Source organism: Eimeria necatrix, genomic scaffold (genome assembly GCF_000499385.1).
Source record: "Eimeria necatrix Houghton genomic scaffold, Enh_scaff271, whole genome shotgun sequence".
Taxonomy (NCBI): domain Eukaryota; phylum Apicomplexa; class Conoidasida; order Eucoccidiorida; family Eimeriidae; genus Eimeria; species Eimeria necatrix.
The window spans coordinates 15001-27500 of record NW_013653270.1 but is presented as its reverse complement, the minus strand read 5'-3'; the positions used below and the strand labels follow the sequence as shown (position 1 = coordinate 27500).

At 56.1% G+C, this 12500-nt stretch overlaps 4 protein-coding genes across 4 annotated transcripts in view; 2 read left to right on the top strand and 2 right to left on the bottom strand.

The window, feature by feature from the left end:
* Nucleotides 1-164: 164 nt before the first annotated feature.
* On the bottom strand, nucleotides 165-2216 carry ENH_00037150 (hypothetical protein, conserved; the record flags this gene model as incomplete). The annotated part of the gene is made up of 2 exons (XM_013580516.1): nucleotides 165-1283; nucleotides 2058-2216. The coding sequence occupies 2 exons, from the start codon at nucleotides 2214-2216 to the stop codon at nucleotides 165-167; spliced, it is 1278 nt and encodes a 425-aa protein (XP_013435970.1).
* Nucleotides 2217-3650: 1434 nt separating this feature from the next.
* On the top strand, nucleotides 3651-4646 carry ENH_00037140 (hypothetical protein, conserved; the record flags this gene model as incomplete). The annotated part of the gene is made up of 2 exons (XM_013580515.1): nucleotides 3651-4141; nucleotides 4274-4646. The coding sequence occupies 2 exons, from the start codon at nucleotides 3651-3653 to the stop codon at nucleotides 4644-4646; spliced, it is 864 nt and encodes a 287-aa protein (XP_013435969.1).
* Nucleotides 4647-4684: 38 nt separating this feature from the next.
* On the bottom strand, nucleotides 4685-6996 carry ENH_00037130 (hypothetical protein, conserved; the record flags this gene model as incomplete). Its single annotated transcript, XM_013580514.1, is given in 3 exon segments — nucleotides 4685-4849; nucleotides 4855-5062; nucleotides 6257-6996. Coding segments are annotated over 3 exon segments (1113 nt in total).
* A 3070-nt stretch (nucleotides 6997-10066) lies between these two features.
* ENH_00037120 (hypothetical protein, conserved) overlaps nucleotides 10067-12500 on the top strand; it is a gene marked incomplete at both ends in the record, with an annotated part of 5289 nt that continues 2855 nt past the window's right edge. Inside the window, 2 exons of the mRNA XM_013580513.1 lie at nucleotides 10067-11293; nucleotides 11849-12500. The exon at nucleotides 11849-12500 is cut by the window's right edge and continues 74 nt beyond it. Of these exons, the coding sequence (XP_013435967.1) occupies nucleotides 10067-11293; nucleotides 11849-12500 (1879 nt within the window). The remainder of the gene's footprint in view (nucleotides 11294-11848) is intronic.

The window sequence follows — 12500 nt, the reverse complement described above, 5'->3', positions numbered from 1 at the left end:
CTGGCTGGCTAGCTATCCACCTAGCTATCCAGAAAGCTAGCTAGCTATCCAGCTAGCTATCCAGCTAGCTATCCAGCTAGCTATCTAGAAAGCTAGCTAGCTAGCTAGCTAGCTAGCTAGCCAGAAAGCTAGCTAGCTAGCTAGCTAGCAAATTCGCTTAATAGCTAATCCTCATCAGAGGACAGCTCCTGCAGCAATTTGCTGCGATTCTCTGCTGCTGCTGCTGCTGCTGCAGCAGAAACAAGAGCAGCAACTGCGGCGCGGTCTTGTGCCCCTTGAGCACTCTGGGGCCCTCTATTGTCTGCTGCCGCTGCTGCTGCTTTTGGTGGAGCAGCAGCAGCAGGAGCAGCAGCAGCAGCAGCAGGAGCAGCAGCAGGAGCAGCAGCAGCAGCAGGAGCAGGAGCAGCAGCAGCAGCAGATGAGGCTTCCTTTCTCCTGGGAGATGGCCGCGCGTCAACAGGGGCCAAAGCTTTTAGTGTTAGCAGGGGCCTTTTTGCTGCGGCATCTTGCTGCTGCTGTTGCTGCTGCTGCTGCTGCTGTTGCTGCTGCTGCTGCTGCTGCTGCTGTTGCTGCTGCTGCTGCTGTTGCTGTTGCTGCTGCTGTTGCTGCTGCTGCTGCTGAGGATGCTTCGCTACTGCGACTTCCTTAAGGTTAATGCCATCGTAGGGAGGCAGCAGCAGCTGCTGCAGCAGCTGCTCTCTTGTCATTCTGCTTCGGGGCGATGCAGCAGCAGATGCACCGCCACCTGCTGCTGCTGCTGCTGCTGCTGCTGCTGCTGCTGCTGCTTGAGGTGACAGCCGTGGCTTTGGCGGCGGAGCTACAGGCGTTATCTTTGAGGCTGCTTTCGCTGCTGCTGTTGCTGCTGCAGCTGCTGCTGCTGTTGCTGCTGCTGCTGGTGCTGGTGCTGCGGCGCCCGTCTCACGCTTTGCTGCTGCTGCTGTGGGTCCAGCAGCAGCTGTGCCGTTCGCCTGTTGCTGCTGCTGCAGCTGCTGCTGCTCATGCTGCTGCTGCTGCTGCTGCTGCTGCTGGTCTGCTGCTGTGCCATCAAGAGCCTCTTTGGATTCGCTCTTTTGGGGTTTAGGGTTTGCTGAGTGGGACTTTCGCGTGGATGACCGGCGTTTGGATTTGAGGGTTTGGGGTTTAGGGTTTAGGGTTTGGGGTTTAGGGTTTAGGCTGCTAGACCTTGTTGCACAAATGGAGTAGCAAAAGCAGCAGCGGGAGAGAGCAGCAGCAAAAGGGACAAAGCTGCTGCTCAAGCAGCTGCTGCACTGCACAGACAGGGCCTGTACAGACACCGCAGCACACGCTGCTGCTGCTGCTGCTGCTGCTGCTGCTGCCGCTGCTGCTGCTGCTGCTGCTGCTGCCGCTGCTGCTGTCAGGGACCCAGCAGCAATGAAACAGCAGCAGCAGCAGCAGACGCAGCCGAAGGAATACTACGGGCAAAAGCAGCAGCAGCAACAAGACAATCAGCAGCAGCAACACCGGCGAAAGTAGCAGCGGCAGCAGCAGCAGCAGCAGCAGCAGCAGCAGCAGACAAGCTTCTCACTTTTCCACCAAATCCTTTTTTGCCGCCCACGACGCAGTTCACTGTGGAGCAGCAAAAGCACTGCAGAAGCAGCAGCAGCAGCAGCAAACACAGCAGCAGCAGCAGCAGCACATAAAAGCTGGGAAAGAGAACACGACAGCAACAGCTGCAGCAGCAGCAGCAGCAACAAAGCAAGAGCTGCAGCAGCAGCAGAAAAACAGTACCAGCAACAAGATCGGTTGTAGCAACAGAAGCAGGAAGCAGCAACAGCAGTGAGAGCAGTTGCAGCAGCAGCAGCAGCAGCAGCAGCAGCAGCAGACCAGTAACGGCAGTCAGAGCATTTGTAGCAGCAGCAGCAGCAACAGCAGCAGAAACATAGTAGCAGCTGTAATAGCACTTGCAGCAGCAGCAACAACAACAGCAGGAGAAAAACAGCAACAGCAGTAGCAGCAGCAGCAGCAGGGAAAAAACAGCAGCAGCAACAGCAGCAACAGCAGCAGCAGCAGCAGCAGCAGCAGCAGCAAAAACGTACCACCACAAACAAAGAAGAGACATCATATTCCTGCAGCTCCTTGCAGTTGTAGCATCTGAGGCTGGCAGCATTAATGGCAGCAGCATCTGCTGCTGCTGCTGCTGCAGCAGCAGCAACAGTAGCTGCTGCAGCAGCATCTTCTACTGCTGAGGCTGCCATTGCTGCAGCAGCAGTGCTTGGTGCTGCAGCAAATACAGCAGCAGCAGCAGGGACTGCTGCTGCTACTGCTGCTGCTGCTGAGGCCTATCAGCAGCAACAGGTGCTGCTGCTCCTGCTGCTGCATGTGCTGCAGCAGCAGATGCTGCTGCTGCTTCTGCTCCACCCGCTGCAGCAGTAGCTGCTGCTGTTTCTGCTGCACCCGCTGCGGCAGTAGCTGCTGCTGCTGCTTCCGCCGAACACTGCAGCAGCAGCTGCTGCTGCTCTTGCTGCGCAGTGCAGCAGCAGCTGCTGCTACACAGAGAACTTGGTCCCGGAGTGTCTGTACAGTCCTTTTGACTTCATCCCATCAGCCTTCACCTCAAACCCTAAACCCTAAACCCTAAACCCTAAACCCCAAACCCTAAACCCTAAACCCTAAACCCGAAGTCTCCATGGCTTGGAGCAAAGATCGAGTCTAAGGCCAAGGCGAGGGTTTAGCGTTTGACGCCTAGGGTTTAGTGTTTAGGGCGTAGGACCTAGGGTTTAGGGTTTAGGGTTTAGGGTTTAGGGTTTAAGGTTTAGGGTTTGAGGCCTAGGGTTTAGGGTTTGGCCGCTGTAAAGAAGCGATGAGTGCAGCAGTTAGCTTGGCTGCAGGCCCCGAGAAAGTTGAGAAATATATTACAAACCCCAAACCCTAAACCCTAAACCCTAAACCCTAAACCCTAAACCCTTAGTCCTAAACCCTAAACCCTGAACCCTTAACCCTAGGGTTACGCTGTGGCTCGCTTCCTCGTAGTCGACGACGGCTGACGCTGGCAAACCCTAAACCCTAAACCCTAAACCCTAAACCCTAAACCCTAAACCCTAAATCCCGTTTCCGTTGACAAATGAGTTTTTCAGTTTTAAACTTTCCCTTGAATACAACAATTGAAACTCTAAACCCTAAACCCTAAACCCTAAACCCTCGCGCCTGCTGCTGGCAGCCTCTGGGGCGGGGCCCCTTATGGCCACACCGCAAACCCTAGACACTAAACCCTAAACCCTAAACCCTAAACCCTAAACCCTAAACCCTAAACCCTAAACTGTAGGCGTTCAACCCTAAGTAGTCGAAACTAAATGCTATTTGCCTAACGGCGGACTTTAAGTGGCCTGAAACCCTTGGCCCTAAACCCTAAACGCTAAACCCTAAACCCTAAACCCTAAACCCTAGGCGGGTGTTTAAAACCAGCAGAGCGGAATACACAGCCTAAACCCTAAGCCCTAAAGCCTAAACCCCAAACCCTAAACCCTAAACCCTAAATACAAGTCCCTAGGCACTGCAAATTTGGCCACGAAAGAGCAGCAGCTGCTGCTGAAAGTGTCTTCCTTCTTCTCGAGGGTTTAGGGTTTAAAACCCAAGGTTCAGGGTTTAGGGTTTAGGGTTTAGGGTTTAGGGTTTAGGGTTTAGGGTTTAGAATGGAGAGCGAAGAGGAAAGAGTTGTGATTGGCGGGGTGTCAGTCATATCGAAGGCGCAGCGCAGCAGACAAAAGCGAAAGCCCACAGCCGAAGCAGCAGCAGCAGCAGCAGCAGCAGCGCCAGCAGCAGCAGCAGCAGCAGCAGCAGCAGCAGCAGCAGCGCCAGCAGCAGCAGCAGCAGCAGCAGCAGCAGCAGCAGCAGCAAAGGACTGCGACGACGCTGCGGGCGAGGAGTTCGCCTTCAGCCCTGCGCTGCTGCTCGCCCCGCCCCCGCCCTCCCCCCACAGCAGCAGCAACAACAACAACAACAGCAGCAGCAGCAGCAGCAGCAGCAGCAGCAGCAGCAGCAGCAGCAGCAGCAGCAGCAGCAGGGGGGGGTTTGAGTACTTGGACCACACTGCGGATGTGATAGTGCATGCGTTTGGGACTTCTTTGGAAAGTTTATTTTCTTTTTTGGTTTTTGGATTATTTCACTACATGGTGGACCTGGTGTACGTACACCCCAGCTGCTGCTGCAGTGTACGCGCAGCAGCAGCAAACCTCTCTTCACTTTTGTTTTCTTTTCTCGACGAAGTGCATGCGCTGTATGGCGAGCAGTACTTCATTGTTTGCTGCATCAAAAGCCTGCGACTTCGCGCAGAAGCAGCAGCAAACTGCGACCCCCAGCAGCAGCAGCAGCAGCAGCAGCAGCAGCAGCAGCAGCAGCAGCAGCAGCAGCAGCTGGTGGTGGAGTGCGAAGTCTGCGGGGAGGTCTTCGACCCCAAAAGACACCCCCAGGGCACGGAGGTCAAGGCAGTCACTATGCACCAGCTGCGCGTGCTGCTGCTGCAGCAGCAGCAGCAGCAGCAGCAGCAGCAGCAGCAGCAGCAGCAGCAGCAGCAGCAGCAGTGGACTGTGGTAGAGGACTTGAGCGACTGCACAGACCTTGCTGCTGTTGCAGAGGCCCTTAAAGACGGCAGCAAAAGATTAGAGGCTTTTGTTGTTCTAGATATTTGAACCCCAAACCCTAAACCCTAAACCCTAAACCCTAAACCCTAGACTTCCACACGACGACGCTGCGAGCTGCAGCAGTTTTTTTTCGTTGTGAACTCTTGAGCTTTTTTATTAGCTGCTACTAGGCGTCCTTTTGCTGCTGCTGCTGCTGCTCTCGCTGCTGCTGCTGCTGCTGCTGCTGTTTTTGTTGCTATTCTCTGCTTCTCTCTCATTTGCTGCTGCTGCTCCTGCTGCTTTCTGTCTGCTGCACCGGCTTTTGCTGCTGCTGCTGTTGCTGGCGTTGCCTTTGTCCGCTGCTTCTGCTTTTGCTGCTCCTTTTGCTGCTGCTGCTGCTGCTGCTGCCTTTGCAGCCCAGCCACGCAGCTGTTTGTTCTTTTTGCTGCTGAGCTCTGCTGCTGCTGCTGCTGCTGCTGCTGCTGCCTTTGCAGCCCAGCCACGCAGCTGTTTGTTCTAATTTAGTAAATTAAATTTTTTAATTTGAAATTCAAAAAAGAAAATTAAAAAGTGCAACTAGGAATTAAATGCAAAAAGACGAAATAAGAAATCAATTAATTACTTTTAAATCAAAATTAGAAATTAATTAACTTCGAAAAATCCAAAAATAGAAAATTAATTATTTTGCAAAAAGCCAAAAATGCCAATCAAGAAAACAAGAAGACATTTCAACAAGTGGAAAGCAGCAAAGAAAAGCAAACAGCAGCAGCAAATTCTCGATCTTTAGCATTTTATTATTGAAGAAAGCATTTATATCTTTTAAATACCTTTTAATTATCTTTTAAATACCTTTTTAATGCATTAAATATATCAGAAAACATTTAATTCAAACTTTCCGCTTTTTCGGACACCATTTGCATGTCTGTGCATGCACGGGGTGTACGTACACCCCAAAGGACGCAGGCGCCAAAAGAAGTTTTTGAGATTTTGCATCGAAAGTTGTTTTTAATTTTATTTGTTTGATTTAAATTAAATAAATAAAATAAAAACAATTTCGATGGTAGAAGTTGCTTCTTATTTCGTTTATTTCGTTCAAATTAAATTTAAATTAAAATTTTGGATTCGTTTTCCACTTTGATCGCTTCTCGCGAGGTGTACAGACACCTGACTGCTTCCCGCAACAAACTCTCCTGCAATTGAATTCACTTTTGAATTATTTGAATTTAATTTACTTTTATTTTGCATTTTAATTCAATTTGAACTCCAAAAGTATTTACAATTTCAATTTTTTGCAGTTTTCCACTTTCCTGCTTTTGTGCGCATCTCTGCCAGCTGTACATACACCGCAGAGTGTTCTGTCCTCGCCTTTTTCAAATTACGAAAAGTAAAATAAATAAAAATAAAATAAATAAATAATAATTAAATAAACAATAAGAGGCAGGATCAAAATAAACAAATTGGTTTCTTATTTTCTGCAGCGGAGGAAAAAAGAAACAAATTCAAAAACTCGGTTTGCTGCTGAGGTGTACGTACACCCCAGCAGCCCTGCCGCTCTAAGTGCAACAAAAGCTATTGTGGGGTTTATAAAAAAGACAAAGGGACACAAAACTAGGAGCTAGCTAGCAGCAGCAGCAGCAGCTGCTGCTGCTGCTGCTGCAGCTGAAGCAGCAGCAGCGGGCGCCTCTGAAGCAGCAGCAGCAGCTGTGTCTGCGGCAGCAAAAGCAGCAGATGCATTTACTTCGGCAGCCGCAGCAAGTGGTTCCTGTACACCTGCAGCAGCAGCAGCAGCAGGTCCCGCTGCTGCTGCTGCTGCTGCTGCTGCTGCTGCTGCTGCTGGGCTGCGCCCGAGAGGGCGGCACTTGCTGCAGCCCGCATCTCGAAGAGCGCGCACCATTTGGTGCTGCTGCGGCAGCAGCAGCAGCAGCCCGTGCTGCTGCTGCTGCTGCTGCTGCTGCTGCTGCTGGTAGCTGTCGAGCAGCTGCTGCCTGAGGCCCTCGAGCTGCTGCTGCTTCTGCTGCGACCAGCCGCAGCAAGCAGCAGCAGCACCTACCTGGAAGCAACCCCACAAGCAGCGGCCGCAGCGGGAGTGGAAGCTGAAGTCTTTGCTGCAGTTTGCTGCTGCTCTTTTGAGGAGACACTTGGGGCCCCCCGGGTGTCTCTGCAGCAAACTGTTCACTTTGTAAGTGCTGCTGTTCGCCTGCAGCAGCAGCGAGCCCAGCAGCAGGTGCCGGTACATCTGGCACGGCGTGAAACTCGGCCCCCTGCTGCTGCTGCTGCTGCTGCTGCTGCTGCTGCTGCTGCTGCTGCTGCTGGGCGTGCAGGGGATCGGGAACTCCGCTCTGCTGCTGCTGCTGCTGCTGCGCCGCAGCAGCCAACGCACTACGACGTCGTACGCGTACCGGAACCCGACGCCGCTCATGAGGCTGCTGCTGCTGCTGCTGCTGCTGCTGCTGCTGCTGTGCTGCTGCTGCTGCTGCTGCTGCTGCTGTACACTACGGCCGTAGCAGTTCGCGCTGCACTGGTAAAGGCAGCAGCCAGAGGGGGCGCGCGCGCAGCCGCCCCGTGGCTGCTGCTGCTGCGCCTCCTGCTGCTGCTGCTGCTGCGCCTCCTGCTGCTGCTGCTGCTGCGCCTCCTGCTGCTGCTGCTGCTGCTGCGGCGGCGGCGGCTCCTGTTGCCGCTGCTGCTGCAGAAACTCCTCATCCTCTCGACGGTCGCCCGGCTGTACCTGACGCTTGCTGCTGCTGCTGCTGCTGCTGCTGCTGCTGCTACGTGAAGTGGCGGCGCCGCTGCAGTAGTGCTGCTGCTGCCTCTGCTGCTGTCGCTGCTGCAGCTGCTGCCTCCTCCGCTGCAGCAAAGAAGGCTGCTGCAGCTTCAGCAAGTCTTCAACAGAAGGGCGCGACAAGTCTTTGAGGCCAGCAGCTTGCTGCTGCTGCTGCTGCTGCTGCTGCTGCAGCGCCCCCTGTAGGCAGCAGCGGCCCTCCTGCATAGCAGCAGCAGCTGCTGCTGCTGCTCGCGCGACTGGCAGTGCAGCAGCTGCTGCTGCTTCAGCAGTGGGAGCAGCAGCAGCAGCAGCAGCAACAGCAGCAGCAACGACACAAGCAGAAGGCCGCCGCGAAGCCGACTCTATAAGGATGTCCTCGGCTGGGGTGTACGTACACCTCGCCGCCTGCATGCACCGCCGTGTTGCTGCTGCTGCTGCTGCTGCTCCTGCTGCTCCTCCTGCTGCTGCTGCTGCTGTAGTTGCTGCATCACGTCGGCGGTCAGCAGCAAGAGCAGCAGCAGCAGCCACTGCAGCATTGTAGCTGTCAATGGACGAGGAGTTTGGCTCCGCAGCAAAGCCCGCCTCTGCTGCTGCTGCTGCTTCTGCTGCTGCTGCTGTGTTGCAGAAGCAGCAGCTGCAGCAGCTGCAGCAGCAAGGGCCCCACAGCCGCTCTCGAGTTTGCTGCCGCAGGGGGAGGCAGCGTTGGCAGCAGCTGTTGCTGCAGAAGTCTGCACAAAAGTTGCATGCATCGCATGCTGCTTCTGCTGCTGCTGCTGCTGCTGCTTCTGCTGCTGCTGCTGCTGCTGCTGCGTCTGCTGCTGCGTCTGCTGGGTCGCCTGCTGCTTCCGCTAATTTGGCTGTTGCCACTTCCGCTGCTGCTGCTGCTGCATCGGCTGCTGCTGCTCCCAGGGAAGACGTGTCTGTTGCTGCTGCTGAAGTCTCTGTTGAGGCGTCTGCTGCTGCTGCTGCATCTGCTGCTGCATCTGCTGCTGCATCTGCTGCTGCATCTGCTGCTGCTGCTGCCGCATCTGCTGCTCCGGCCGCCGCATCTGCTGCTCCTGCTGCCGCCTCTGCTGCTCTACCTGCTGTTGCTGCATCTGCTGCTGCTGCTGCTGCTGCGAATAACTCCTTCATAATTGGCTTTTGCGCGTCTGCTGCTGCTGCTGCTGCTGCATCAGCTGCTCTGACAAAATCTATTCTATTTGCTGCTGCTTCATCTGCTGCTGCTGCTGAAGCTGCTGCTTCGCTAACTGCAAATGTGGCCTGTGCTGCCTGTACTGCAGCACAGCTCGCTTCTGCTGCTGGTTCTGCTGCTGCTTCAGCAGCAGTGGCAGCAGCAACTTCCGTTGCTGCTGCTGCTGCAGCAGTATCAGTGGCTGCAGCAGCTTCCATCCCGCTGATACTTCAGTGTTAAAAAATCTGACTGCTGCTGCTGCTGTGCTTGTTGCTGCTGCTGCTGCCGCTGCTGCTGCTGCTACTGCTGCTGCTGCTGCTGCTGCGAAGCAGTGTCTTCGCTGCAGCCGAGGTTTTGCTGCTGCTGCTGCAGTTGCTGCAGCAGCAGCAGCAGCGTGGATCCTCTGTGTTGGTCCACTTTAGCTGCACCATGGCATCATTGTGACGCTGCTGCTGCTGCGAGTTCTGTTGCTGCTGCTGCTGCTGCCGCTGCTGCCGCTGCTGCTGCTGCTATTGCCGCTGCTGCTGCTTGCGCTGCTGCGGCTGCTTCCTTCTTCCTTCTACATGCAGGCCTTTGGCCCACAAAAAGACCCTGAGTGCCTTTTCGTGCTGCTGCTGCTGCTGCTCCTGCTGCTGCTGCTGCTGCCCTGCCACTTGCAGTTGCTGCTGCGCTGCAACAGCTGCTGCAGCAGCTGTGGGGCCGCCGTTTCAGGCAATTAGAAGCAAAAAATCAATTTCACTATGGAGAATACTGGATGAATCTGCTGCGATTGCTGCTGCTGCTGCTGCTGCTGCTGCTGTGCTGCTGCTGCCGCTGCTGCTGGCGTTGCTGCTGCGCTGCTGCTGCTGCTGTTAAAGCAGGCTAAATAACTGGTGCTGCAGCTTGTCTTCTAATCGACTCTGAAATGGCCGAGGAAGACTAATCTGCTGCCGCTGCTTTTGCTGCTGCTGCTGCTGTTCAGCAGTAGCCGCTGCCGCCTCTGCTGCAGCAGCGGCTGCTGCTGCAGCAGCAGCAGCTACAGGGCTTGGTTGCCTGCAGCTAGTTGCTGCAGCAATTCTGAGTTTTGTGTCTTCCTTTTTTTTCTTTTCTATGATTTGTTGTGCCCTTGCATTATTACTGCTGCTTCCTGCCGCTCAGGTGTACAGACACCTGAAGCAGCAGCAGCAGCAGCCTCAGCAGCAGCAGCAGCAGCAGCAGCAGCAGACTCCTCCCGCCACTCCAGCTGCTGCGTCTCGCAGCAAAACTGCAAAAGTAATGACTCAGCTTTGAGTGGAGGTCAAAGGACTCATTGGCGCTGCAGTTGGGGTGTACATACACCCCAAGCCGCCAGCTGTACGCGCACGACAGCCTAGAGCAGCAGCAGCAGCAGCAGCAGCAGCAGCGGGAGCAGCAGGAGCAGCAGCAGCAGCAGCAGCGCGGGAGCAGCTGGCTCCGGAGAGGCCTGTGCTGCAGCTTGTCTCGTCCGGCTGCAGCTGCGTCGAGCCAAGCCCCAGCAGCAGCAGCAGCAGCGGCGTTTGCTGCTGCTGCTGCTGCTGCTGCTGCTGCGGGCGGAGAATGCGGGTGGCAGCTTCAGCTTCGGAGGTCTTTGCTCCGCAGACAGCAGCAGCAGGAGCAGCATCGGGAGCAGCAGCAGCAGCAGCAGAAACCACAGGGGAGATGGGAGAAGGCGCCTCTGCTGCTGCTGCAGCAGCAGCAGCAGCAGCAGCAAAAGAAGCAGCAGAAGTGGGGGGCGACGCTGCTGCGATTGACGGGAGGCTGCAGGAAGTGTCTTTAGAAATAAAGACAGTGGAGAGTCAGATTCTTGCTGCAGTGCGGCAGCTGGCGAGCCTGCAGCAGCAGCAGCAGCAGCAGCAGCAGCAGCAGCAGCAGCGGCCGGCGACGGCGCAGGTGGAGGAGCTGCTGCAGCTGTCGCGCGCAGCGCAGCAAGCAGCAGCAGCAAGTGCGGAGGAAGCAGCAGCACTCTGCAGCGGGATAAAGATGCTGGATGCAGCAAAGCGGAACTTGAGCTGCTGCATTGCTGCGCTGCGGCTGCTGCTGACTGCTGCTGCTGCAGTGGAGCAGCTGCGGGAAGCAGCACTTTACAGAGACTATGCTGCAGCAGCAAAGTTGCTGCTGGCCTTGGCTCCGCTGTGTCGCTCCTTTGAGGTGTACAGACACCTGCCGCGCGTTGCTGCGCTGCTGCAGCAGCAGCAGCAGCTGCGCGAGGGGCTGCAGCAGCAGCTGCTGGAGGACTACGAGAGCGCCGTCGACGCGGACAGCAGCAGCAGCAGCAGCAGCAGCAGCAGCAGCAGCAGCAGCAGCTACTGGAGGGAGAAGCTGAAGCACGCAGGGGCTTGCGTGGATGCTCTCGGCAGCAAGGGTTTTCGGCAGCAGCTAATTGCTGCTGTTTCTGGCTGCCTCCTTGCGCCTTACATGATTACTTTTGCTTCCGCCCCAGCAGCAGCAGCAGCAGCAGCAGCAGCGCCAGCAGCAGCAGCAGCAGCAGCAGCAGCAGCAGCGGCCGCCGCTGCTGCTGCTCCCGCGGCGGCCGCGACGGCCGACGCCGCGGCCGCCGCCGCAGCAGCAGCAGCCCCGCCGGCCTCCCCAGCAGCAGCAGCAGCAGCAGCAGCAGCAGCAGCAGCAGCAGCAGCAGGAAGCAGCTTTTTCGAACGCCGCTTCGGCTGGTTTCGAAGAACTCTCAGAGAACAAGACTTTCGTTTTAAAGATCTTTTTCCTCCCCATTGGAGATTCAGCGAAGCTTTTGCTGCGCACTTCTGCAAAGTCACCAAGCAGCAACTCACCGTCAGCTGCTGCTGCTGCTGCTGCTGCTGCTGCTGCTGCTGCTGCTGCTGCTGCTGTGGGGTGCTGCTGCGTGGTTGGCGGCTGCTGCTGCTGCTGCTGCTGCCTGGCGGACTAGCTGCTGCTGCTGCTGCTGCTGCTGCCTGGCTGGGTGCTGCTTTGTGGCTGGGTGGTGGGGGCGGTGCTGCTGCTGCTGCTGCTGCTGCTGCGTATTTCAGAGGTTGCTGCTGCGGGCTGTGAACTGCTGCTGCTGCTGCTGCTGCTGCTTTTGCTCGAGATTCTGTGGGGCATTTGCTACCAAATTGCCTGAAAATAATGGACCTGAAGTTCTTCTCTTGGTTCCTCTGTTGCTGCTGCTTCTGCTGCTGCTGCTGTTGCTGCTGCTGCTGCTGCTGCTGCGTCGCTGCCGCATAATACCTTGTGGGGCGAATCGCCGCAAAGCTGCTTCTTCCCATTTAAAGCCCCAACTAAATAATTAATTAAATTAAATAAATAAATAATTAAATAAATAAATAAATTAAATTAATTAAATTATTTATTTATTTGTTTCTGCTGCAGGACTACTTGGAGCGGCACCAGGCGACGCTGCGGCCGCAGCAGCTGCTGCTGCTGGTGAGAGAAGCGAAGCAATTTGAAGAGCGGCTGGCGCTGCGGTTTGCTGCTGAAAGGAGAGAGTTGCTGCTGCTGCTGCCTCCAGAGCAGCAGCAGCAGCAGCAGCAGCAGCAGCAGGAGCCGACGCCGGAGCAGAAGAAGCTGCTGAGAGCTGCTGCCGTGCAGGCGGCCGCAGCAATCGACGAACACCAGCAGCAGCAGCAGCAGCAGCAGCAGCAGCAGCAGCAGCAGCAGCAGCAGCAGGGGAGCCCAAGCCTTGCTGCTCGTGTGGAAGCGGCGCTGCAGGAGGGCGAGGGGGGCTCTGAGGGGGAGTGCGGCGACGCAGTGGCCGCAGCAGCAGCAGCAGCAGCAGCAGCAGCAGCAGACGAGAGCCTGCAGCTGCCGCCGCCTGTCTCCTTTTCCGGGGCCATTTCTGCTGCCTTCGAGGGCTACATGGGCAGCTGGTTAGCAGCAGAAGGAGACAAATTAAATTCCAAGTTGTGTCTCGCGCTGCAGCAGGACAAGTTGCTGTTCAACTTCGCCGGCTCCGCCCTGGCCTGCAGCAGCAGCAGCAGCAGCAGCAGCAGCAGCGGCGGGCACAGCAGCAGCAGCAGCAGCA